This window comes from Saccopteryx bilineata, chromosome 3, assembly GCF_036850765.1.
Source record: "Saccopteryx bilineata isolate mSacBil1 chromosome 3, mSacBil1_pri_phased_curated, whole genome shotgun sequence".
Classification (NCBI taxonomy): Eukaryota; Metazoa; Chordata; class Mammalia; order Chiroptera; family Emballonuridae; genus Saccopteryx; species Saccopteryx bilineata.
Window position 1 is genome coordinate 57,226,855 of NC_089492.1, and position 26,971 is coordinate 57,253,825.

Consider the following 26,971-nt stretch of genomic DNA (forward strand, 5'->3'; position numbering starts at 1 on the left):
TACAGTCCCTGACTGAGTCAAACCTGGACACTATGATTCTCGGTGAGCCATTTTTCAGTTGGGAAAACATACCTTGTGAGGTTGTAAAGACCGACGAGCCATTGCAAGAGACTGCTATTCCAGTAACTGCCCTGTTTAAAAACAAAGTTTAATGAATTACCATCAGTCATGCGCTTGGACACCAGTCTCTTTCAGGCCCTTGACTTAATTTTACTGAGTTTCTGTAATGTTTCTCTTCATAACTTGTCTGCTGGATCTGACCCACATACCTGCCATTACAAATCATCGCTTGGCAACTTCCAATTTTTTTCTGGCAACCCCTGTGGCTTGCCAGAACACATTCCCACTCTGAGCTTCCCCTAGCTGCCACATCCGAAGTTTAACTCGTTTCTAACAACTGCAAAACTACGAATGCTTCTCCTTCAGTTCCACTTTGCTTGACCATCACCCAACTGACTGAAACTCTTCTTTATAATCACTTCTCCGACTTCATAACTGAACCGAGTTTACCTAGCATCTGTGCAATGATGATACCACTGTCTGGTTCAGTATGTCCTACCAAAGGCTCATTCATGTCTTCACTGCCTTGGGTTACAAGGCCCCTTTCTATGTGCCATTTGGAGAAGTTGAGAAGAAAGGCCACTGTGATAACGAATAAGCAGAAACTATTCTTTTCTGGAGGCTGTGCTTTGATTTGAAACCACTGATCTAAAGTAAACTGACACATTCTGTTTCATCTATGACCAGTGGTGTATGTGAGATTACACGTCAGACAGGATGTCTGTGGTCATGGAGCGACAACGAGCCTTGTCTCTGGGTCTGTGTTTTCTCATCTGTAACAGGATGGATCAGGTGCCTTCAGTGCTTCTCAAGTCTTTCTACCACAGTATAAAAATATCCTTCATAGCAGAAGACAGACAACCCTCAGAAGCCCTCTGGGTCCAACAGCGAGCCTCGGGTCTTGGAAGGATAGGTATTATTTTTAAATTTCTAGAATGACCAACTATAGAAATGACAACATTAGGCTGACAAATCCATTTTGTGTCAAAAGTTCCCTTGCTACACTGACCTCAGGTGGCCGATCACTATGGATATTTTGAGAAGATAAAAAACAAGATAACATTGAGAGAGAACATCTCCTTGATTCAACTTAAAATGATTTCACTCCAGGCCAAGACCCCAAGCCCTGCAAGCAAAGCAGAGACAGCCTTACTCTTTATGGAGTTTATGTTGCTCGTGTAACTGCAGCTTTGCTATGTTGTTCCAGGCCAGTGTTCTGCTTTCCTCAGTCAGGTCTTCAAAAGACTCTTCACCTGGAGACACTATGTTGGTCAAATAAGTTAGTAAATATGATATATAGGCTTGCTCGCTTATAGTTTGCATTAAGTGTGGGGGACAGGCTGTAAGCAGGCAGGGTTGTTATACCTAAGGCTTACTTTTAAGACTAAGCCTTTCCCACCCTAAGTGACTTTGTATCAGAGACTTCCTTGTTTGTATATTAGATTAAAGGTTTTGATTTCTGTACTATAAAGTGGGGCAGACCAGGAGCTTGCTCTCTCAGTTCCTGAGATTAGCATTAGAGGAGAGAGCAGAAAGCAGAGAAAGGCCATGTGGAGGAGGTCAGGAGAGGCAGCCAAGATGGCAGAGTGCTGAGAGAGAAGCCAGTTTGTGCAGAGTTTGTGTAGAGAGAAGGAATGGGGAACAAAGGAGAATGAGGCTGGTGAGGTAGAAACCTTTGATCCTAGGAAACTCGGATAAGTCAGTAGCTTTGTGAGCACTGAATGAGTGGGTTTTGGAGCCCAGTGTGTGTTTTTACTTGCCCGTCAGGTGCAAGCTAGGATTAAAGATAATGGCCCACCAGTTCTTGGCTCCATTGTTTCATTACCGTCTGTCCGAATCTAATGCGAACCTACATGGGCCAGGCTGCTGTGATTGTGGCCATGGCTACTGGCTTTACACACTACATTAAATCATTGCTAAGTGAGTCAGCTAAATCACTAACAAGCATCCAAGTCACAAAGAATATCCCACCAAAACAGGTTTGAAATGTACTTATTAGGTAGGTAGGTCCATGTTAGTCAAGGAAAAATAATAAGGTATATAATCTAAACAAAATAAAAATCTTCTGGAGTCAGATTAAAATGTATATTTAAATACTAGAGTAATTCTATATTTTTATCAATGTTTGCAAAGTTTTCACTTGCAGAAATGAACTTCAGGAAGCCAGAAGACTGAATAACCGTTTCCTTGTCAGTAATCTTTGCAAAGATCTGACGGTTCCCTAAGAGCGCGGCACGTTTCGGTGCTGAGGGGGAGAAAGCAGAGGTGAAAGCAGTTACCCCAAGTGCTCCTGGGCAGGACTAGCTAAGTAATCCCTTCACTTCTGTTTTAAGGAGGGTTGGGACAATTACCCTTTAAAATAATCACAAGACAGTGGTATGAGCCTGCTGAGTAAACAAAGCACGGGTTTAAGAGGCACTAATTGGATAATCCTATGGTCTTTATGACTTCACCCTGCTGGGTTATCTCTTAGAGAACTAAGTACTCCCAGGCAGTGCTGGGTCATGTGACTTCAGTGCACTACTCCTCCGCATTTGTGAGCATGCTCAGCTGTGTGTGCATAAGAAGTCTGAATGTGGCGGGAACAGATAGCAGGATTGTAAACAACAAGAAATCCAGGGCGCTAGCTGGTTGGCTCATAGGTAGAGCATCGGCCCAGAGTGTGGAAGTCCTGGGTTCAATTCCCAGTCAGGGCACACAGCAGAAGCAACCATCTGCTTCTCCAATCCTCCCCTTCATATCTCTCTCTCTCCCTCTCTCTCTTCTACTCCTGTACCCATGGCTCGAGTGGTTCAAGCAAGTTGGCCAGTTGGCCCCAGGCATTGAGGATGACATCATGGCCTCATCTCAGGTGCTAAGATAGCTCAGTTGCCAAGCAACAGAGCAGCTGCCCCAGATGGACATAGCATCGGCCCCAGACTGGGGTTACCAGGTGGACCCTGGTTGGGGCACATGAGGGAGTCTGTCTCTTTATCACCTTACCTCTCACTTAAAAAGGAAAAGAAAAAAAAAAAAAGAAATCTAGTGATTCTGCTACCGAAGTTCCACATAGTGTCAAACTCCTGAGAGCCGGCAGGTTGGAGGCTCTATGAGAGTCATAAAGCAGAGATAACTGGGTGAAGCTGCGGCTCGTCCCCCCCTTTCTAAACGCTAGATGTGAGAACAGGGTGAGTTTAGTTTAGTGCCTAGCACACTCCTGGCACAGAACAGATACTTAGTAAATATCAAATGACTGAGTAAGAAAATACTATCAAATAAAACTAAAACAAAGCGCCATGAACTCAAGATCTGTCATTTGGGGACGGCGGAAGTTAGAGATGGAGGAAGGAATTCTGGGGAAAGAGCAGGGTGGAGGGTGCACTTAAGGGTGAGGCAGCCATGCCGGGACGTATCAGTGAAAACGGAACAGCCAGCAGCCGAAAGGCAGCCTGGAGAGCACAGAAAGGAAACAGAACCATAGTAATAATCATGACAATAAAAGTACTGCCAGGGTTCAAATTACCAGAAAATAAAAGTAACTTGATTTCCTTTCAAGTAAATAGTTAAAAACAAATCAAATAAGCAAACACAGGGTTCTTTCCCCAGGAACCCGCAACGTGGCGGTAAAGCAATTGTGATCACGCAGCACAACAGTTCCTGTTTCTTCTCCCCTTCAGAATCGTCAGATACAGCTTCATCAAAGAAAACAAAAAGTGCTCACATTTATTCTCTTTGCAAAATTTACCTGGAGAGTCTGCTAGGGAAGCATTACAACTGGAGGTTTGGGGCCAACTTTTAAACTTTTGGGTGATCCTTCGAGGATGTGGTGTCACAAAGAGCTGTTTTGGTGTCTGCCCAAATTCCAAGATTTGGGTTAGCATGGCTACCTTCTCATCAGGATCCTCAATGCTGTAGGACAGAACACAAATAATGCAGTGAACCGCTCGGTCCAAGTTTCTTGAAAGCACACATTTCAAATAACACAGTCAATAGGACCGAGAGGAGAGAGATTAAATTTCAAACACTAATAGCAACCACTGGTCAGGATTGTCTGAACATTATCATAGATTTTTTGAAAAGTCTCTGAGGCTCAGTAACTTACATAATGGTAAAAGCAAGATATAATTCATCGTAAATTTTCCATACCTTAACATTATCAAGTAAGTGCATTAATTGATTACTTAATGACTACCAATAAGTGCATTAATCATTTAATTAAATGAGGTATTTTGTAACTCCTTATTGACGAAAGTACCTGTTCAAGTTGACACCTCCTTCATAGGTCAGGGGATGAAATACTGAAAGAGAGAGAAAGATGTACTGTTCAGTTATTATATAATATACACTCCGTTCAGAATTTTAAAACCCAATAACAACTTTAAACTTTAATGCAAAGAAACTGATTTTTACTTTGCAAAAGAGACTAATAATATCCAACTTCAGTAAATATCAAATTGAATTATTATCTTGCTGAGCAGAAATCTAACTGGCAGGGGAGGTGAGCTGTGTGCTTCTCGGTCAGCAGTGTTTTCCCCCGGGGGGAAGCGAGGTAGCTCTGCCCTCTGCCCTGGCCTGAACTTCCAGCTCCACTTTCTTGTCATCAACAATGAGAAACCCAAGCAGGTAAGACCTGAAACTCACCAGGAAGTATATTACTGATGGTTTCTTTCAGCTCAATTAAAAAAAACAAACACAAACTTGACCCTTCACAGCAAATGAAGTACCAGCTCTATCACGTTCCAATTGAGTTTTAATTGCAATCGATAGAGAGTGCATACTAAAATTAGAAGAATGTAGAAAAAGACCTTTTGGGATCATGGAGCATAAGATGTTCTTTAGGTAAAAATACTTCCTCCTGTTACTTCATACCTAATTCAAGGTCACTGAGCCAGCACAACTGTTTGCTGACATAAGATGCTTATGCTGAAGAAACAAGCTTGACTGCTTTGCCCTCATTTCATTTTTTGATTTGTTTTGTTTTCTTCAAATGCTAAATGAACTTTCAATGACTATCACATACCATTATAGGCCCCAACAGCCTCACTTCCTTTTTGCTTGTAGCCAAATATGAGGTCAATCCATTCATGAAGGTGCTCTGACACATAATTGCTTTCTAGTGCTTCTCTGCTCTTCTGCAGGAAGTCCTTGGGACCTATGACGTAGACGTGATCAGAATATGGCAGCATCCATTTTATTCTCTCTCATTTCTTTCATCTATCCACATGTACATAAACCTTCTAGGGATAAGCAAGAGGCACACATTTCCTTTCTTTTTTTTTTTTTTACGGAGACAGAGAGAGAGTCAGAGAGAGGGATAGATAGGGACAGACAGACAGGAATGGAGAGAATGAGAAGCATCAATCATTAATTTTTTGTTGCGACACCTTAGTTCTTCATTGATTGCTTTCTCATATGTGCCTTGACCGTGGGCCTTCAGCAGACTGAGTAACCCCTTGCTCGAGCCAGTGACCTTGGGTCCAAGCTGGTGAGCTTTGCTCAAACCAGATGAGCACACGCTCAAGCTGGCAACCTTGGGGGTCTCGAACCTGGGTCATCTACATCACAGTCCGATGCTCTATCCACTGTGCCACTGACTGGTCAGGCAAGAGGTACCTATTTCTTAATGAAAAATTTCCCAAATTGCATAAAGGATAAATTCTGTGGGGGAGAAAATGGCAAGAATCATTTTCACAACATTTACGTCTCTCAAATATATATCAGTATTTTTATAGCACAGACCTATAGAATATTTTTTATTTAGAATAGGACTGATATTGCCTCTTTTCTATTTATTTATTTATTTTATTATTATTATTTTTTGTATTTTTCTGAAGCTAGAAACGGGGAGAGACAGTCAGACAGACTCCCGCATGCACCCGACAGGGATCCACCTGGCATGCCCACCAGGGGGCGACGCTCTGCCCACCAGGGGGCGATGCTCTGCCCCTCCGGGGCGTGGCTCTGTTGCGACCAGAGCCACTCTAGCGCCTGGGGCAGAGGCCAAGGAGCCATCCCCAGCACCTGGGCCATCTTTGCTCCAATGGAGCCTCGGCTGTGGGAGGGGAAGAGAGAGACAGAGAGGAAGGAGAGGGGGAGGGGTGGAGAAGCAGATGGGTGCTTCTCCTATGTGCCCTGGCCGGGAATCGAACCCGGGACTTCTGCTTGCCAGGCCGACGCTCTACCACTGAGCCAACCGGCCAGGGCTATATTGCCTCTTTTAGGTAGAGAATTATGCTGTTATTTTTTTAAAAAAAACTTTAGGCAACTAAATAATAATACTGAAATTGCACTATCAAGTAAAGAATTTCTATAATACAACCTTTCTGAGGTGGTACTCACTCTGTGCCCAAGGGGGAAGTTCTACATCATCAACCATCTGTCCTCCTTGTTTCTTCCCCAAATCCAGCTCCAGACTATTAACTAAGAAGCTGATATCATCACCATAGAACTCTGGAATCAACTGAAATTTCCAGCAGGAAAAGAAAAAAAAAAAAAAAGAACAGCAACAAACAGTTTTTAAAGCAGTTAGAAACCACCAACCCAGTGAATCATTAGCTTTTTAAACAGCTTACCTCTTTAAAATCTGTGGCACCATCCAAACAGTTTTTCCAAGTTTCTGCAACACTAAATAGAAAAAGAAATTAAACTGATTTTAACTGCAGGGTATAGAAACAGCAACCACAGTGCTTTCTCTGCACCTAGATGTTGTTCTACATTTTACCTACATCAACTCGTCTCTCATTTCCACAGAATTCTCAACACCCATATGTGTATACCCCTTTCACAGGACAGAAAAGTTCTCTAGGCTCACACGGGAGTGAGCATGGACTCAGTACGCAGCCCCTGATGGGCCGTCTCCAAGTCCAGGCCAAGAGCCTCCACACACGTCTTGCCTTACTGAAAGGCCAACGGACGCAAGTGCTTAAACACTGGAAAATTAACACAACAATTTTAGTAGCTCATTTCAAAAAAGAATGATAAATAAACCTAAGGATAGAGCTTAAAAACAGACTGGAAAGACAAAGGTCAAACATTAACAATAAGTATCATCTTAGTATGCTCAGATGCCAAGTGAACTTTATTTTCTTCCTTACATTTTCTGATATTTTACTGGTAAACAAACGTTACTTTTATCATTTAAAAAATGTTATTTACATAACCACAGGGAGTAGTATTCAATTTACAGAAGAATTATTTAGAATAATGAAATGCTGGACACAGTCTAAATGTTCAACAAAAGAGAAACAGTTAAAATATATTCTGGCATACATTAATTAGGGTGTGATACAATAATTTTTAAAATGATACTGTTTTGAAGATCATCTAATAATATGGGGAAAACTTTAAGATCTAATATGAGGCTACTAAAGACTGGACAAAAGAATTGTATTTAAAATATCACACATTTACACATACAAACACACAAGACCAGAAAAAGCCTGAAACGAATAGTTATAACAATTAGTAATTATTTTGCATTACGTTACATTTTTGGTCATGTATAGTTTCTTGAAACAGACATACTGTGCTTATATAATGAGGAAGTTTTAGAAATGGTAGATGAGGCATTTATGTCAAACCTGTTGAACATTCTATCCGCATTATCAAATCTTCCGTTCTGTAGGCACAGCATATACTCTGGTGCTAGAGGGGGAAATCGCAGTAATGAGTTGCAGATTCACCGAATAATCCACGTGAAATAACAGTGACTTGGGTGATGACAAAGACGCTTACCAATCCTAACAAGATAAAAGAGCACATAACCCGGGGAAGAGTAGTGGCTGCCGTACATGAACTTGGCGGCTGTCATCTCCCGGTAGCGTGTCTAAAATATGCGGGGGGAGGGGAGGGAAATATGAAGGACTGGCTATGAAAATAACAAATGACTCAAGTAGCAAAAGCCTAAAAGAAATCATGCTATGAATACATTATACCCTTAATTTCATTCTTAAATAGGAAAAGGAAATATAAAAAGAAGGGGGGGAAATTCTGAGAATCAAGACAACATTCCTGTGACAATGACTTTTGTTTTCTCGGTGCAGTGGTAACTACAGTGGAGCTGGATAGAATAGCAGGGATTTTATGCTTTTCCTGTGCAGTCTACCAGAGAGCACCTCTATGAAGATAAGTTAGTAAACTCATGAGGTTAGCTTCCTAGTTACTGAATTGTACGCAAAAAATGTAAATGGCGAGCAACTAAAATCATGGGGGGAAAAATACACACACATAATCACTCTGAACATAGTTCCCCTAAGTCTTGAGATGAGCTTCAGCTACTAGAAGACCGTAGGCCATGGTTCAGGAAGCTCCTTACAGACCAAGAATCCTTAAAGCCACGTACCAGTAGTCTCTCCAGTCGCTCCTTATTTAGGGCCCCAATTGGCTTACTAAGATCCCGGAAGGTTCCTGGATTTGACAAATCTATATAAACACATTTTTAAAAAATTAATTAATTAGAATAAAGCAAGCAAGCTTATGCCTAATAACATTATCTCCCTGAACTAATTCCCATGCACACATTTATTTATTTATTTCCACAAGATTGTTTTTTAAAAATTGAGACAGATCCATTATAATTATAGTATTTCTGATAGTTATTGATATAGCTGTAAAGGTAAGAATTTATGAGTTTAATTTAGCAACAAGCATTCAAGAGTAATTACTAATATGAAAACACTACGATACTGATTTTTTTAAAAAGGACTATGACCAAAAAAAAAAAAAAAAACCCAACAAAAAAAAAAAAAAACCCTATATTCCAAGTAAAATAGGAAAAACAATTTTTCAAGTCATTATTTTTCCACTAAGATTTACTTTAACTACAGTGCATGTATTATTCTGTAATAATAACATAATTTGAGAACTGGGGACCTGAATACCATCAGAAAAATAAATAATCATATTCCTAGAAAATCTGCTATCTCTTTCAAGGATAAAGGTTCAATAAGTGAACTGTCAAAAGGAATTTATTGTTCACAATATATAATTTTAAATTACAAAATAAAATTACAATACAATTGCTATTTTTGTTAAAATAATTTGAGAGAAGTACATATATCAAAAAATTAAAATGGGTACCTCTCAGTGTAATTATTAATGATTTTACTTCATTTTAAAAATATTTCAGTAGATTCTAAGTGTTCTATTATGAATAGTCATAAATTTGGCAATCACATTTTTAATGTAAATTTTTAAAATAATTGGATATATCCCCTTTTCACTTTGCCAGTTGGACTTATGTCTTCTTTATTGGTCATTCAAGTGGGGCAAAGGAAATATCCTTCTAAAACTCAAGCAAACTGATGTTTTCCATCCTGTCAGAGGAAACAAACTGAAAAAATATAGGATATTGAGAAATTTTTCAAAGTGAAAAACTATAGTATTTCAAAACTTGGTACTTATGGGTAGTAATGATAATATGGTTTACAATTATATGCATATTTCCTGGACACGTCCTTTAAGAAGGATGTGAGTACTTTTTTTTGGATTAAAAAAATTAAGAGACAGTAGGGAAAACAGATAATTTAAAACAGATAATTGAGGCTTTCTGCTCCTCCTGTTGGAGAGACAGCGCGTCTTCCTGCGCTGTGCCAGGACAACCCTGAGACACCGTGGTGAAGGTCGGAGGGAATGGGTGCCTGGTTACCAGGACTGTTTGTAACTCTGCAAAGTGGATACTGTCACCATCAATGACCCCTTCATCGACCTCAACTACATGGGCAACATGTTCTGGTATGAGTTAACCCATGGTCAGTTCAAAGGCACAGTCAAGGCTGAGCATTGGAAGCATGTCATTAATGGCAAGTCCAGCTCCATCTTCCAGAGGTGAGATCCCACCAGTATCAAATGGGGTGATGCTGGTGGTGAGTACGTTGTGGAGTCCACTGGTGTCTTCACTGCCTTGGGGACAGCTGGGGCTCACCTGAAGGGTGGAGCCAAAAGGGTCATCATCTCTGCCCCTTCTGTGGATGTCTCCGTGTTTGCAATGGGTGTGAATCATGAATAGTATGACAACTCCCTCAAGATTGTTAGCAATGCCTCCTGAACCACCAATTACTTGGACCCTCTAGCCAAGGTCATCCATGACAACTTTGGCATTGTAGAGGGACTCATGACCCCAGTTCACACCATCAGAAGAGTGGGTGGCCCTCTGGGAATCTGTGGCATGATGGTTAAGAAGCTGCCTAGAATATCGTCCTTGCTTCTACTGGCATTGCCAAGGCTCTGGGCAAAGTCATTCTTGAGCTGAATGGGAAGCTCACCTGCATGGCCTTTCATGTCTCCACCCCCAATATATTGGTTATTGATCTGACGTGCCCCCTGGAGAAAGCTGCCAAATACAATGACATCAAGAAGATAGTGAAGCAGGTATCAATGGGGCCCCATAAGGGTATTCTGGACTATCCTGAGGACCAGGTTGTCCTCTGAGACTTTAACAGTGACACTCACTCCTCCACCTTCGATGTTGGGGCTGACATTGCCCTCAGTGACCACTTTGGTATGACAATGAACAGCAACAAGGTGGTGAAACTTATGGTCCACGTGGTTTCCCAGGAATAAGAGCACCCTGGACCACCAGCTCCAGAGAGAGGAAAAGAGACTCTTAGCTGCTGGGGAGTCCTTGCCCCATACCCACCCCCGAACACATTGAAAATCTCCTGACTCCAGTTTCCATCCCAGACCTCCTGAAAAGGGGGAGTGGCTTAGGGAGCCCTACCTTGTCATACACCATCAATAAAGTCCACCGTATCCAGAAACAAAAAATAAATAAAACTTAATTTATATAACATCCATTATGTTGAAATGGAAGTTGGCAATCTTTAGTAATAAAGTCAAAACAGGTTCTAATCTGTTCAAAGATCACATGATAATTCTACAACAGAATGTATCTCTTCTTTGCTTTGTGGCATTTACCCAGCTCCGAACTGCAGTAGTCGCTGATTACCCACGGGAACACCGGGTACTGGGACAGGTCGTTGCAGCTGCGGTCGGCCAGGTTGTTGAGGTGTAGCAGGTACTGGTAGTTGGACAGGTGCCCGCGCTGCCACTGCAGCATGTAGCTCTCAGCTGTGCGCTCCGCCACGTGGTGCTCTGAGGAGGACAGGGCCCAAGGTCACCACTAACTTGGCAAATGCTGGCTGAGTTTTACTTGGCACGTAAACACTGGGTGCTTTCAAAGTATTCCCTTCAATGCACTGGGAAGTACATTTTCAGAAAAACAAAAGTAGGGTATAGTTTGTTTTCACTAAATAGTTGTTCCATTAAGTATAAATATCTTGAAGATTCAGGAGGAAAAATTATTAAATGTATGATAAAAATTATTAAATGTATGATATAAAAATTATTAAATGTATGATATAAAACATATACATGCATAAACATATAAAACACATATAAAAGTGATGGAGAAAAGATATAAACATTATATAACAATATGTAACATTTGCTATATTATATGTAAGTGATAGTATATGACTAACAAAGAATCTTTCCAAATGTGCTTGAGCTTTAACACTTTTAAGAAGCCATGACCATTTGTAAAACTTTATTTTCTTCATTTTTTATGAGACTAAAACAAAACAATCTTTTAATATTTTTCAGACCTGGAAGAGGTGCACTCCTGCTAATTTGTCAATGACTATGTCATTATGAATGTGAGGAACAAGAAAACTGTTAATGGAGAAAAAAAGACATTTGACAGGAAGACACGATTTTGCAAACTAGAACCAGAAAGATCACCCCCAGAAATAACTCAGGAAACTGGAACCACAGATTACATGGCGCCAATGACAACTCTCCTTTCGGAGAGTAGAAAATGAGTCAACTGTTCTATCTTCTTAAAAATATTCTGTTTTCAATTTTTTTATTAGCTGCATCAAGCAACTTATCTAACTCATTTTACTGGTTCAACATTTATTCTTATTTACTTTTTTTTAAATAAGTTTCTTCTCTGAGATACTAGAGAAAGAATTTAAAAATAAAAAAACTTATTCCCATTTTCAATTCTCAGAACACCTTAAAGGAAGTCTGAATAACCTTAGAAATAAACTAGAAAAAACAAACAGCTTAATAGAAGACAGATTTTTTTAGGTTATAATAAGTTTTTTTACTTCAAATTTTAGAACTCACCATTGGAAGTTCAGTTTTTTTTTTGTTATAATCTTGTTATAGTTAGAAAATAAAAAATAAAAAATTAAGTAAGGAGGCAGAAGATAATAGTAAACTTGTACCAAAGCTCTACTTATGTATGCATTAAGTGAAACTGAATAGCTTAATGTGAGAAGAAAAAAACAAACTCTAATCCTACAATAGGATATATTCCTCATTGAAAATTATTCCTCCTTGAAAGAAAATTTTATTCCTAAAGGAATACTATAGATCTAATATATGACCTCACTGTACAACAAAACAACAAATAAAATTAAGATGGTATTAATAAAATCCCAACATCTGTTTTTAAAAATCATTCTATTCTAGTCATCTGGCAACTTTGTAAGTAAGAATAATTTCATTCAGCCATACAACTTAATATATTTATGCTTGAAAAGAAAAAACCAGGCATTCTCTCTAATAAAGGTGGGAAAGTTCACACTTTCCATGAAAGACTGAGGAAATACTATTTAAAAGCAAATTCAGTCCACAGGTATTACATTGAGCTTACAGGTTCATGTGTCTTTTTTATATTATTGTCCAGCTTTGTGATTAAGACAACAATTAATGATCACAAACATATAACTATAAACCCACTGTCTCATATTAAAAAACTTAATTTTGGTTCTCAAAACTAATATGAGACATGATAGTAATTAAGTGGAGTCTTTATAATCCATTCAACTTGTGTGTTAAAATACAAAAATGTATATATATATTTATGAAGAGTTTTTAAAACCACAATTGGAGTGAACTATTATACCAAAATTCATTTACACTTCCCCTTAGCTTTTAAAATGCTATCTTGCCAACCACAGTTACTGATAAGAAGACACAGTTACTAATGAGAAGACATTACTAGAACCACAACGAGGCAGTTCTAGATATAGAATTTTTCTTTTTTTCTTCTCTTATTGTCTATCTCAGTTACTTAGGAGTTGAACTACCTTCACATGAATAGATACAATGAAGGGTGAGTACCAAACCTAGATACGTGGCGATGTAAAAATAGAGGTCATCTCTTTCTTGAGGGTCATAGAACTTTAGGTAGATGTCGGAACACAGATCATCTTCTGTGCAAAATACTTCCAAGCCCTATAAATTCAGGAAGAATAAAATAGTGTTTCATTAATCTTGCAGTGCAATATAAGCTACACAATGACAAAAGCCTTCCGATTAAACAGCTTCATTTTTTACTAGTGGGCCCCGTATTCACACTGTCCAGTTATAAATTTGATTCAGTGATGCATATGCATATAAATATATATAAGTTTCCTGAGCACACGACTCACATCTCTACATTTTAAAAAATCGTGCTTGGTATTGAATATTTTTATTGAGGATAGCTTTTGTGAATTCAGTATTTTGAAATGAAAAGTGGCTGATCCATGTCTTCACATGTTTTTCAAATACAGATGTTTAGCTTTCTTTTATAATGAAATGATTATGTCAATCCAACAAATTGATAACTGAATAACAACCCAACTAATAACTTGCAGTTATTCTTATGAAAACTCTGAGCTTTGTGAATGTTGTGTTGGTAAGGTCGAGCTGGGGCAGAAATAGACAAAAAAATGATGAAAGCAGGGCTGTCTCTGGTTCAAATACTGGCTTTCACAATTTACTAGTTAAGGAATAGAGGACATTAGCTCTTAAAATCTCAGTTTCTTTATAAACTAGGAGATCGTCTATCTCACAGTGATGTCATGACAACAAAATATTGTATAGAAATTTCCCAGTACACAGAAGGCACTTAATATCATTTCTTTCTCTTTCTCTGACTATATGTCTATACCTAAAGGAAAAGATTTTTAAGTTACCTATATCCATAATCCTCTATTAGCACTAGAAATGAAGAGCAGTCTTTTAAGTTAAATAGAAAAACAGGTAAATTTCACAAATATGAAACAAAAATGAGATGCTTAAAATTCCATAGTGCTTTTGTAATGCTACCCAGTTACTGGTTAATCCACAAAGGAGAACAAATAAATTTATATCGATATCAAATTAAACTACTTTGGAATCACACGTCATGTGGGGACTGGTTTCCAAGGTCTGCCTATAAAACTAATATAAGTATGGATATATGCTTATTTAGGGGAATGGTGGGAAGAACTGCCCATATGATTCAATTGGTTATTTTATTCATTTCTTTCACTTACCAAGATAAAGGCTGAATTAAAATAAGCTAACTGTGAAGATAATACAGTTCCACTGAAGAGTTAATTTTGTACTAGCTTCCAGATTTTACTCTGAGATCTAGCTGCTATGAACAGATGGTGGCAAATCACACTGGATTGTTCTGCATACATTATCCCTGCATAAACCCAGAAACTTTGAGAACAAGGAGTAAAAAAACTCAAGGCAACACATCCTACCCCTCTTGCGCTTGGAGCCAAAAACATTTTCACAACAGCCTTCTAATGTAGTGAAAGAAGTTATTCCTTTATAAATTTCTAGCTCATCTAAAAGAAGGAGCAGCAGGACACAGGAGACCACTTGCTTACAATGTAACATACTCTTTTTCAGACATGCCATGGGAGTTGAGAAGTTAATAAAGCATTGGTTAAACTGAAAACAGGACTTTTACCCAGCACTGACACTCCACCTGCACTCACCAATGGCATGAGTCCGTGCCTCCTTTTGTAAATGCGGCGGACATCTTGGAGTGTTATCTGGACCACAGGTTTCTTTAAAAGTAAAAAGACAATCTCAAATGTCAACATTTTGACAATTACAAGTTGATCTTTAGTATGAGAAAGCAGAAAAACTGCTTTTTTGACCAAATCTTGCCTTTCCGAAGTGTTACAAAGTGAACAATTGGAAAAGGAGACCTTAAACAAGGCAGGTCTGGTTTTACATTCTAGTCTACCCTTTTTCTGCTTTATGACCTTGGTCAGGTATTCCTATCTTCATTCAGTACTAAAAAATATGGCAATACATTCATCTTTCAGGTTATTGCAAGGCTGTTGAGTGATATGGAATTACAAAGGATTGTTATAAATAACCTCTCAGGAATTTTTCTATTCTTTTATAGAGCAATGGTTTGCTTAGTACTGATTCATCTTTTTATATAATCCTGTCTTTTATCTCCTTAAAAACTACAGTGTATGCCTGAGTAGGTGGTGGTGCAGTGAATAGAGCATCGGACTGGAATGCGGAGGACCCAGGTTTGAGACCCTGAGGTCGCCAGCTTGAGCGTGGGTTCATCTGGTTTCAGCAAAGCTTTCCAGTTTGGGCCCAAGGCCTCTGGCTTGAGAAGGGGTTACTCGGTCTGCTACAGCCCCACGGTCAAGGCACATATGAGAAAGCAATCAATGAAGAACTAAGGTGTCACAACGAAAAACTAATGATTGATGCTTCTCATCTGTCTCCGTTCCTGTCTGTCTGTCCCTATCTATCCCTCTCTCTGATCCTCTCTGATACTGTAAAAATAAACAAACAAATAAAAACTACAGTGTATTAAGGCTTGTAAATAGCTATAGTATAAAACAGGGCCTCTAAACTTTTTCTTTCTTTATGAGGAGGGCAATTTAATTGCTTCTCTAGAACCTTAAAATGCTAGTAAGAAAGGAATGAGGTTAGAAAAGGCAGTGAGATTGGCTAAAAGGTGACAAGTTCATTTTCCTCTTTCTGAGTGGGAGGGCTCAATCTCATACTATGGATCCTGAAGCTCTTACTATGGATACTTTTACTCTGGTATTTTTCCAAAAGTTTTCGACCCCAAGCTGCAGCAACAGTACTGGCCAAGCCAATTTATTACACCACCAGAGCTATGCAATTTATTACACCACACATCAGCTATGCAGTGCTTGCATGGGAGGGTTTGGTGAATGCGCCCCACCACCTGGTGGACAGAATTATTATAGCACCATCTTCCACTTAAAAAGTATTAGAAGTTTTAGTGACATATAATAACTGACCAGCCTGGAGAATTTCCAGGGTATGGCCTTCTGTAGCAGAAAACACCCCCGCTATTTAAACTGCCCTGACAAATAGTTCAACAGCCCCATCAGAGTGTATTAGGATTCCTCTTCCTTTAATTAACCACACCCAAAAGGGGCCAGATCTAGATAAAGCAACAAATCTTTACAAGAGTTACTGTAGATATGAGTTTATCTTTACTTACTGGCCCACAAAGTCCCTGTGAGGGAGAAGATGGCCCTCCCTCACAGCAGGAGCACGGCAGCGTCTGCATGCCCACTGCACTAGCTGGGCGCCGAGCACTTGGGAAGGATTCAGATCTACTGATTTTGTTGGTAATAAAGGAAAAACAAAAAGTACCAACATAGGCATATATGTAAGTAGATAGAAAAGATTCACGTCTTCCTAATTTTAGTATACTTCATTTGTCTCTTCCAGAAGTGCCTCCGAGAAGAAAGGTGTAAAACTCTCATGATTCTTCACTGAAATCGGGAGAGCCAGGGTTTCCTTTCATCACGCTGAGAGCAAGTGACCCCAGAATGAAAACAGATCAGAAGAGCTCAAACTCAGACTGCTTAAGATTACACAGGGAGCCTGCTAAAGGCACAGATGATGGAGGGGACAGGGGTTGTAATTTTGATCCTCACCAAAATGTGAGACCGCTGCAATGGTGACGTCAAGTTCCCAGGAAAGACAGCATAAGAGGAACACCCCGCTGCTAAAGAAGCTCTCCATCCGCCCCTGCAGTCCTTCCTTACCGGGTATCCATTGAGAGGCTGAAAGTACAGGTTGGTGTCAGTGATGCACACGTGTCCAGGGTTTGTCACCAGGGGGGTCACCATTTCTGCTTTGCATTCCATGTGCAGCTTTTCAGAAACACTTTGGAATCTGATGATTTTCAGCAAAAGCAAAAAAAGAAAAATCAGAAACCAATCTACTTTCTGGGTTTAACTTTATCTCAGAGAGTTACAGTGTGACCGCATAAAATTTGTCTAAACACCGATTTAATAGAAAATAAGGGGTAATATAAATTGGTTGCTTAAATAAAACTGACATTTTTATAAATGGTATAATGAAAATTCAATTTTTAAAAATCAGATGAGGTTGTATATTGCAGAAAGGAAGACAAGTGAAGCCAAATAACTCTTGACCTCAACTCTCATTCCTTCCAAAATAAACTGACACTGCAACTATCCCTAAATTAACAAAATTTTCTTTTTGTGTGTCATTAAGGCCTATTTTTATAGCCATAAAGGCCATTTTTGCATGGGTAGAATTTATTTCACAGTATATTTCATAAGGCTATGAACACACAATTATAATTACTTAAATGCCAGTTCCAAAGTACAGCTGACCCATGAGCAACACAGTTTAAACCGTGAGGGTCCACATATATGAGCATTTAAAAAATAAATATTATAAATATATATTCTCTTCCTTATGATTTTCTTAATATCAGTTTCTTTTCTCTAGCTTACTTTATTGTAAGAATATATAGCATATAATACAAATAACATACAAAATATATATTAATTGATTGGTCAACCACAGTAGCTATGAGTAGTTAAGTTTTTGGGGGAGTCAAAAGCTATATGTGGGCCCTGGCCGGTTGGCTCAGTGGTAGAGCGTCGGCCTGCCATGTGGAAGTCCTGGGTTCAATTCCCAGTCAGGGCACACAGGAGAAGCCCTTCTGCTTCTCCACCCTTCCCTCTCTCCTTCCTCTCTGTCTCTCTCTTGCCCTCCCATAGCCAAGGCTCCACTGGAGCAAAGTTGGCCTGGGTGCTGAGGATGGCTCTATGACTTCTGCCTCAGGTGCTAGAATGGCTCTGGTTGCAACAGAGCAATGCCTCAGATGAGCAGAGCATGGCCCCCTGGTGGGCATGCCGGGTGGATCCTAGTTGGGCACATATGGGAGTCTGTCTGACCTGCTTCCCCGCTTCTAACTTTGGAAAAAAAGAAAGTTATATGTGGGATTTTGACTACATGGGGTTTGTCACTTCTAACTCCCCTGTTGTTCAAGTGTCAACTGTATATTCTTCTGTAGATTTACTACAGTAAAATGAATCAGTGATGATTTCTCTACCACCCCTTGTAAATTAAACAGTCAAAAAAGCCCACTGTCTTTTTGCTTTACTAATTAAAAAGAATATAGAAAGGAAACAACCAAATAATCAATATTTGAAGGCAACTACTTAGTTACAAAACTGGGTTAAAAATAAATCTCCATTATAAGTAACAAGACAAAAGGATACAGGGGCAGACTTCCACTTCTAGTTAGGATATAAAGGAGACCTTGTACTATTATCCTAGAAAAAACCAGCTAGATAAGTTATATAAGTCTCATTATTTAAAAAAAAATTACTAGAAAGCTGCAGATGCAAAGAAACCTAAATAAAAGGACCAAAGTTGCACGGCAGGAGGAGGAGCAACCTCTCATAGAAGGCTAAGGGCTGAAGGATGAAGACAGATCTGCAGAGGAGCAGAGAGCCAGACCAGGACGGGAGAGCAGAGGTGCAAAAATACTAAAACCAAAGGAAGCCAAAGGGAGGCAATCATGAGAGAGGGAATCAGTTTCATATAAAATGGAAAATTGAGAAAAATCAATAAAGTCAAAAATAGGTTTCTTGAGAAGGTTAATAATATTGGCAATACCCTAGCAATAGCAAAACCTGACAGATACATAAAAATTTACAGAGCAGTATCTCTCATGATATATACTAATTACAAAATATTAGTAGAGCAATTCTAACCATATATTAAAAGGATAATACATCATGATAAAGTTGAATTTATCCCATGAATACAAGTTTGGTTTAACATTAAAAAAAATCAATCAATATAACTCACAATATTAACAGAAGAAGAAAAATATGATTATCTCAATAAATGCAGGAAAATTAGTTAACAAAATTCTAAACTTAATATCGAAAATCCTTTCAGCAAACCGGGAATAAAAAGGAACTTCTTCATTCTAATAAAGGGCATCTAAAAGAAGCTACTGCTAGCATCATTCATTAATAGGGAAGCATTAAACCGTTTTCCTGTAAGAACAAGCACAAGGCAAGGATGTCTGCTCCCACCACATCTATTAATTAAACAGTGCAATGAGGCAGGAAGTAGGAATAAAAGCCATAAGGATTTCTGTGAAACAGTCAATATTCACAGATTAAATGATTATGTACACAGAAAACTCTATGGAAATATAAAAAATCCACTAGGACTAATGGGTGACTTCGGAAGTCAAAAGATACAAGGTCAATGTAAAAACTAACCCAACTATATCTTTATAGACCAGTAACAAATAATTGGAAAATAAAATTTCAATAGCATAAAAAAAAGATCAAATCAAAGAATACATCCAACAAAAGATGATGGCAGCATTGTCATTCTAAACACATTACAATGGGGGGAACTGGGTGAGGGGTAAAAGGACTTTGTACTATCTTTACTTCTCTTCTTTAAGTTTGAAATTAATCAAAAGTAAACTATTGCAAAGAAGACATTTTGCCATATAAGTGGGGAAACTTGAATATGGAGCTATAAATTACATGATATTATAAAATTATTGCAACTTGAGTATTCTAATGTATGGAGGATTGTCAGAGAATATCCTTTTAACAGATACCTGTTGAAGTAGTTATGAGTAAAGGGTTATGATGTCTTGTAATAAAATTTCAAAAGGTTCAGAAACAATTATATTCATATATGTTATACATACTACAAAACATATACATAAATATATTATCTATACAGAGTGGGGCAAAAGTAGATTTACAGTTGTGAGGATGCAAAACAGTGTTTATTCTTATATTATTTATTATTATTGTAGTATTTTCCATTTGAACTATAAACCTATTTTGGCCCTACCTTGTATATACATATATAAAACACATCTACATATATATATTATGTATATATATCTATATGTACACATACACACACATAAACAGAGCAAGCAAATGAAAATATAAACATATAAGAACTAAGACAAATTTGGAAAAATGTTAACAAATTAATACCTGGTAACTCTAGAGAATCTGTGATCACTACATTATTCTGGCAAAGATTAAAAATTTTCAGAATGGGCAGAAAGAAAAAAATAATTACCCTTTATTTTTTTAATAAAAAGTATTTCCTCAGAAATATGATAAAAGCCTTTTTTAAAGCAAAACTTTATCTTCTTTCTTTCAAAGGAAGCATAAATACTGGAATACTTCATTTTCTACTTTAAAAATTTCTTCCCCAAATTATTCAGTCTAACATCTTGGGAGACTGGATAAATTAAATCTTTCATAGTGAACAGTTTTTTAAAACAACATTATGCTGAAGCCCAGGATTGAAGCTAAAATCACAACTTAGAAAAATTATGTATTCTAAGTAGGTCAAAAGAAGCTAATTCTTCTTACTATTCCTTTTCCCTTCTAAAATGGAAGCTATTCTTCAGAGTAATTCACTTACCTAATATATCCTACAAGCATAAAAACAGAGAAAAAATTAGTGCCAGATAAGTGAAACAGAAAAAGAAGCCAACATAAACACAGAAAACACATCATTGGCCAGATGGCTTTATTGGCAAGTTTTAAGGGTCACAAATCTCACAAAGATAGCAATAAAACAGTATTACAAACTAATCTCATTTATAAACATAAGCTTCTAGTAAAACCCTAGCACACAAGAATCTAAAAATGAATCTATTCAACTAATACTTTCTAGTTTGTTCTAAGCTAGAATGATTGCAAATGCAAAAATCTAAAATAAAAATGATACCTAGTAAACAGAGACTGCAATATTTCATACATAAGATTCTAAACATATCAAAGAACCTACATAATAAAATTGACTGCAAAGTTTAGCAGGGTTGTTGAAAATAAAATGAATACAAAAAAATTATTGCATTCTATATATCAACAATACACAGAAAATAAAAATTCCCTAGGATAGCATTTACAACACCATTAAAAATACGAAGTACTGGAATAAATCCAGCACACTGAGGAAAGGCTGCCCTGGCTGGCTAGTTCAGTTGGTTAGAGTGTCATCCTATACAGCAACATTGCAGGTTGGAGCCCCCTTCAGGGCACATACAAGAATCAACCAATGAATGCATAAATAAGTGGAACAAATGGATGTTTCTCGCTTTCTCTCCCTTCCTCTCTCTCTCTAAAATAATAAATTAAAAAAAATTTTTTAAAAATGGAGGAAAGACCTTTATAACAAAAATCATAAGGAAGATACTACAGAAGACCTATAGAAACAACATCACAATCAAAATCCTAGTAGGCTTCCTTTTATGGAACTTGACAAGCTAATTCTAACTTATATAGACATGTATAAGGCCAAGAATATTGAAAACAGTTAAAAAGGCAATAAACTATGGGGCCCTATACTACCAGACATCAAGTGATAGCAATGATAAAGCTATAGTAATTAGTACTGTAGTACTGCAGATGGAGACATAGACAAATAGCTGAAATCTACTTAATATAATGAAATCTATTTAACTTAAGGTAAGAAACAAATGAGAGAACAGGTTGATATTACAGTATAATTGTTTTCAGAAAATATACTGTATACTTAGAAAAGCTAAGGAAAAAATAATTAGACTAGTAGAAATATAGTCTCTTGTTCCCTATAGGATACCTCAGGAAGGTACCTATCACAATTTGAAGAGTCAGGAAAGACATTCCAGAAATACTGTCAGCTAAGCTGAAATGAGAAAAATAAGGAAGAGCTAGCCAGGAGCAAGAGGTAGAAGGTCAAGTTCCCTCAGAGGGAACACTTGTACTAAGGGTCAGAGGTGAGAACCCCTGGTACACTCCAGAACTGCCCGTAATTCAGAGAGCTGGAGCCCAGAATTCAAGAGCAGCGGCTCGGACTGGAATGGAAGTGGTCTGTGTGCCAAGTAAGGCTAAGATTTCCCCCGAAGGCAATAAGAAGTCTTGAAGAATTTAAACAGACAAGTGATACAATTAGATAAGTTGTTTAGAAAGAACATAATTTAATGGTACAATAGATAGGTGGAGAAAAGAAGATTGGAGAAGGGAAGACTGGAGTCAGGCAGACAAGCTAAAAGCTGTCATGGTGTTTAGTGTGAGGTGATGGTAGCCTGCACTGAGACGGTAACAGCATGAAAAGCCAGAAGCTGACAGACAGAAACCTTAGAGGGCATCAGTCTAGGGGCCTTCCTGATTGACAAATGCCAATGACAAATCTCCTGATGACGGAGAGTGGAGGAAGCCCCTGAGGGCTTCCTGTGCTGAGGGGCCACTCCCTAAGATAAAGCAGGTTGGGGCTGAGGCTGATGATAACATCAGTCCTGGATATGCTGAGCGAGGCAAACAGATAAAGATGTCTGCTGCTTTTATAGCCAGTAAACAAAATCATTCAAAACTTACCTGTTTTTGTCAAAAGATGCTCTAGCCAAACGTGACTGCAAAATAGCTGTTATCTATTAAAAAAAAAAGCACCATTTAAAGAGTATGGATATAAGTATAAGCAAAAATCAATACACAAGTTAATTTATAATAAAGACACAGATTTTTAGAAACTTACCATAGCAGTTTGGTCCCCTAGCTTGTCAAGGCAGGATGCTCTGTGAAGCTATAATATTATAAATATACATGAATTTATTTTTTCCCTCAGATGACATGAAGGCACAGTATTTCCTCAGAAGCAATGAAAAGCAGCAATCACCCTGCTACTTAGTAACAGTTACGATCACTTCTGATATATGTATGGCTTCTTCCTAATAAAGAGCTTTCAAATTCAACATAATGAAGTAAATCTGATTCATATTTCTAAATGAGATTAGTATTTCAGTAAGATACATAAATATAAAATTAAAAAACAAGTTTCTGCCTAAGTGTATTTTGAATTCTTTGCCCAGTAAATACCTGAGGAAGGCCTGGCTTACCTGAAGCAATGTCTCCACAACATCTTCCACTTTCCCTGAAACATCCAATTCAAAGACATATTCCATTTTGCCCTAACAAAAAGAGAAAAAAATAAAAGAAGAGAAGAAGCATGCTAAAACATACTACTTGAAGAGCACTTGCAAATCCCTAGCCGAATGCTGCATGCATCTGCCTGGCGAGTCCGTCCTCACCCCACCCAAAAATGAGCGCTCCTGGAAGCACAGCCCACCGGATTTACTGCTATATTTACATGTCCTTGCTTCTGCTAATGTTGGGCTTAGTTTGCTCTTTTTTTTTTTTAGCTCCGTGAGATGTATACTTAGGTTTTAAATTTTGAGATCTTTCTTCTTTTTTAATGTAGGTGCTTATGACTATAAACTTCCCTCTTAGTACTGATTTTGCTGCATCCTATAAGTTTTGGTATGTTGTTATTATTGTTTTGTGATATTTTAAAATTTCCCTTTGTATTTCTCCTTTGACTCATTGGTTGTTCAAGAGTGTTCATTTCCACACACTTGTGATTTTGCCTTCTGCTATAGATTTCTATTTTCATTACCTTGTGGTTGCAAAACTTATTTGGTAGGATTTCAATTCTTCTTAAGTCCATTAAGATTTGTTTTGTGACCTAACATGTGATCAACCCTGAAGAATGTTCCATGTCTGCTTAAGAAGAATGTGTGTTCTATGCTTTTGGGGAGAATGTTCTCAATGTGTCTGTTAGGTTCGCTTCATCTAGTGTTGCTTAAGTCCTCTGCTTCCTGATAGATACCTGAATTCCAAACTGCCCTGTTGCTGTTCCGCTTATCTGTCAGACCTCACCCTTACTGGACTATCGCCCCTGAGACAAAGGAATTCCAAAAAGTTGACAACCCACCCCAAGGAAGGGCTCCGGACATATCAGGACTTTTGGTTCAACACCCACATGCTCGAAGCCCCCCAAGGAGGAGCATTCCAGACATACCAGGACTTTTGCCTCAGTATCCCCTCAGGCTCTCCCAAGCACTACATAACTCGCTCCTAGTCTGTAACTGGTGCTCTTCTCTCCCAGGAGGAGTGCCCGGCAGGGTTCCTTTCTTCCTTTCAATAAAGCCTGTTACTCTGGTCTTTCGGACTCCCATGGATTCCAACACTTCCTACTTAAATTGTTTCTCTGGATGTCCTACCCATTACTGAAAATGGGGACAGAAGTCCCCTATTACTGTGATGCTGTCAGTTTCTCCCTCCAATTCTGTCAACGTTTGCTTCATACGTGTAGGCGCCTGTACTGAGGATGGGCGCATATATGTTGTGTTGGTTAATTCTATGTGCCCCGTGCTCTCCTCTCCTCTTTCCCCTAGGGGAGAGTCTGCCTTGTGGCAGCGGCCTGTCTGCTGTACACAGGCCCTCTAGAGCAGCAGCAGGATGCCCTGCTCTTTCTTGCTTTTGGTGGTCCCAGGCATCTAGAGTAGGCCTGGTCCTGTCAACACTCCAAGACAAGCGAGACATGTCACTCCTTCAGGCAGCTGCCCCCAAAGGTAGGAACATTGAACAAAGGTCCAGGGGTTGTCTTCCCTGCCCAGAGAGAAGTTGGGAGCTGGGAGTTTCCTCCCAATCATATGGCACTATGCTGGGGGGAGGCTACAATCTTTCCTACTAGCTTTAGTGAGACTGATTTCATGCTAACCTGGTGTGCAGCGGGCTCTTGATTAATTTTCGAATTCCTCTCAAAGGAAATTGGGCCATGTATGGTTGTTGAAGTGTGTCCACGAGAGGAATGAGGGTCTGGGGCTTCCTAACCTGAGGTCTCTCATTGTTGTCACTGATTTCACTATCTCCGCCTTCTTCAAATCTGAGAGTCCTTTGGTTTTCTAATTCACATCGGAACAAAACATCTTCTCTTTGCTTCAGACAACCTCATTCATTTCCTTTCATATAATTTTTCAGTGGACCAAGGGCAGCATTTCAGGTGCCGATCAAGAGAGACTTTGGAGGGTAGCACCCCAGGCAGTGACTCCCAACCTGGGGGTATGTGGAGGGGCAGCATACAATGGGGGAACAGTGTATTAGGGCATTGAGTGGGTGGTAACAGGCTGCTAAAACATACTACTTGCTCTTCAAGTAGTATGTTTTGAGGGACAGTTCCACACAATACAGAACTATCCTGCCCAAAATGCCAACAGCACCAGCTGAGAGTAATTAAATCTCAATATTTATAGTTTCTGACTAACTGGTATATGTAACTGTTTCTTTGACATAAGCATGCAGTTCCCAAACTGCTGGCCGAGGACCTGTGGGCTGGCCTGCAGGGGGACAGCGATACAGCCTCTGAGACTCTGTCTCACAGGAAGGATGGATTTTTCCTAACTCACAGAGGTGTTATTATAAAGAACATTGGCCTTGTCTCTTGGTCTTGTAGAGATTCTCTTCTGGTAGAATTGCTCCTTTACTATACATTAAGCTGACACATAAAGAATTAAATAAAACACAGCATGGTTAAATGTAATGTCTATGCTTATTTGAGCAGTCCTAGAAAACCAGATACTGTATTCAAGTCTACTCATAGCTTCTACCCAATTAAGAAAATTTATCAATTATTATTGAGCTCTCAAATAAGGGTATTTAGTAACCTATTTTTCTCAAAAAAAAGTTCTCAGTGATATCCAGTAAATAATCTTATAAATGATATATGTTCTGATTTCAATTTTTACTCTAGTGCTTTTTTTTTTTTGCCTATTAAACAATTTTTTTAAAATCAAAAAGTTAGCCTGACCAGGCAGTGGTGCAGTGGATAGAGCATCAGACTGGGATGCGGAGGACCCAGGTTCAAAACCCCGAGGTCGTCAACTTGAGCATGGGCTCATCTGATTTGAACAAGGCTCACCAGCTTGAGTCCAAGGTCGCTGGCTTGAGCAAGGCATCACTAGGTCTGCTGTAGCACCCCCCCACTTGCCCCAGTCAAGGCACATATGACAAAGCAATCAGTGAATTGCTGCAACAAAGAATTGATGTTTCTCATCTCTCTCCCTTCCTGTCTGTCTGTCCCTATCTATTCCTCTCTCTCTCTCTCTCTCTCTCTCTCTCACACACACACATACACAGTTAATTGAAATCTCCTATACTAAAATCTCTGATTTCTTTGGGTAATTTTGTTATATCTGCTAGGTAACAAGCTTTTAAATACCCATTAATATTATATTTGATTAAAAATGTTAATAATCACAAAATCTTAATGTTCAAAAGCACTATATTAATTTCTGGAAATAAATAGAAAACTTTACTTACTCTTTCTATTTTATATGGTGCTACAATGTTGTGTTCTTTAATGAAATATACCTGAGAAAGACAAACAAATATTTGTAAAATAAAAATTTTCACAGCAATAAGTTATTATAAATTCAAATATTATTAATTGAATTTAAATCACTGTTACATAATCTCCAATTTCCAAAAGCACTTATATTAATATAAATATAACTTTAAGATTCAGGTATTAAAATAACAAATATTAAATTAAAAAATAGATACATAAGGCCACAAGGCATCAACCATTACTAGATAAATAAAATATGTACAGTACTTTATAAATGCCATCCTTTGTACCAAGTAACCAAGTAGACAGGTGAAGGTACTAATCTAAGTGTCAGTTTTCTAAAAAATGGGTAAAATAAGTCACTGTGGCATGAATTAATTTATCAACAAGAAGGAACTTTCCTTTTCTAGAGGTGATCTGGACATACAGAATTCTTACATGCACCAGGCCACCTGTCCTTATACTGTGTGTTAGTAACTATATATGTCAAACAAATAACACCATCTGCCAGAACCAACAATCTCCTTATACTTGTACCTCTCTCCCTGCCTTCTCTCCTGTTACGATGGAGGGACTGCCCAGACACTCAGGAGACCAGTCACTCTACTAGGGCACGGATTGTGGACCTCCCCACCCCCCATCAGCGAGTCAAAAG

At 38.5% G+C, this 26,971-nt stretch overlaps 1 protein-coding gene, 3 non-coding genes and 1 pseudogene across 4 annotated transcripts in view; 3 read left to right on the forward strand and 2 right to left on the reverse strand.

The window, feature by feature from the left end:
* The window catches only part of NSMAF (neutral sphingomyelinase activation associated factor), a 66,367-nt gene that overhangs the window by 10,890 nt on the left and 28,506 nt on the right, over positions 1-26,971 (reverse strand). The window contains exons 6-23 of the mRNA XM_066266178.1: positions 26,289-26,339; positions 23,027-23,098; positions 22,666-22,713; positions 22,509-22,561; positions 16,872-17,001; positions 14,808-14,879; positions 13,176-13,284; positions 10,954-11,130; positions 8,381-8,460; positions 7,774-7,864; positions 7,620-7,683; positions 6,612-6,663; positions 6,379-6,499; positions 5,060-5,191; positions 4,295-4,337; positions 3,785-3,948; positions 1,214-1,322; positions 73-131 (exon numbers count right to left, since the gene is read on the reverse strand). Of these exons, the coding sequence (XP_066122275.1) occupies positions 73-131; positions 1,214-1,322; positions 3,785-3,948; positions 4,295-4,337; positions 5,060-5,191; positions 6,379-6,499; positions 6,612-6,663; positions 7,620-7,683; positions 7,774-7,864; positions 8,381-8,460; positions 10,954-11,130; positions 13,176-13,284; positions 14,808-14,879; positions 16,872-17,001; positions 22,509-22,561; positions 22,666-22,713; positions 23,027-23,098; positions 26,289-26,339 (1,627 nt within the window). The remainder of the gene's footprint in view (positions 1-72; positions 132-1,213; positions 1,323-3,784; positions 3,949-4,294; positions 4,338-5,059; positions 5,192-6,378; positions 6,500-6,611; positions 6,664-7,619; positions 7,684-7,773; positions 7,865-8,380; positions 8,461-10,953; positions 11,131-13,175; positions 13,285-14,807; positions 14,880-16,871; positions 17,002-22,508; positions 22,562-22,665; positions 22,714-23,026; positions 23,099-26,288; positions 26,340-26,971) is intronic.
* TRNAA-GGC (transfer RNA alanine (anticodon GGC)) lies at positions 6,168-6,243 on the reverse strand. The gene has a single exon. It is a non-coding gene; the product is annotated as a tRNA-Ala (tRNA).
* On the forward strand, positions 9,247-9,371 carry LOC136332414 (small nucleolar RNA SNORA27). Its single transcript, XR_010730679.1, has one exon. It is a non-coding gene; the product is annotated as a small nucleolar RNA SNORA27 (small nucleolar RNA).
* On the forward strand, positions 9,740-10,702 carry LOC136328524 (glyceraldehyde-3-phosphate dehydrogenase-like; annotated as a pseudogene).
* Positions 17,712-17,787, forward strand: TRNAG-GCC (transfer RNA glycine (anticodon GCC)). Its single transcript has one exon. It is a non-coding gene; the product is annotated as a tRNA-Gly (tRNA).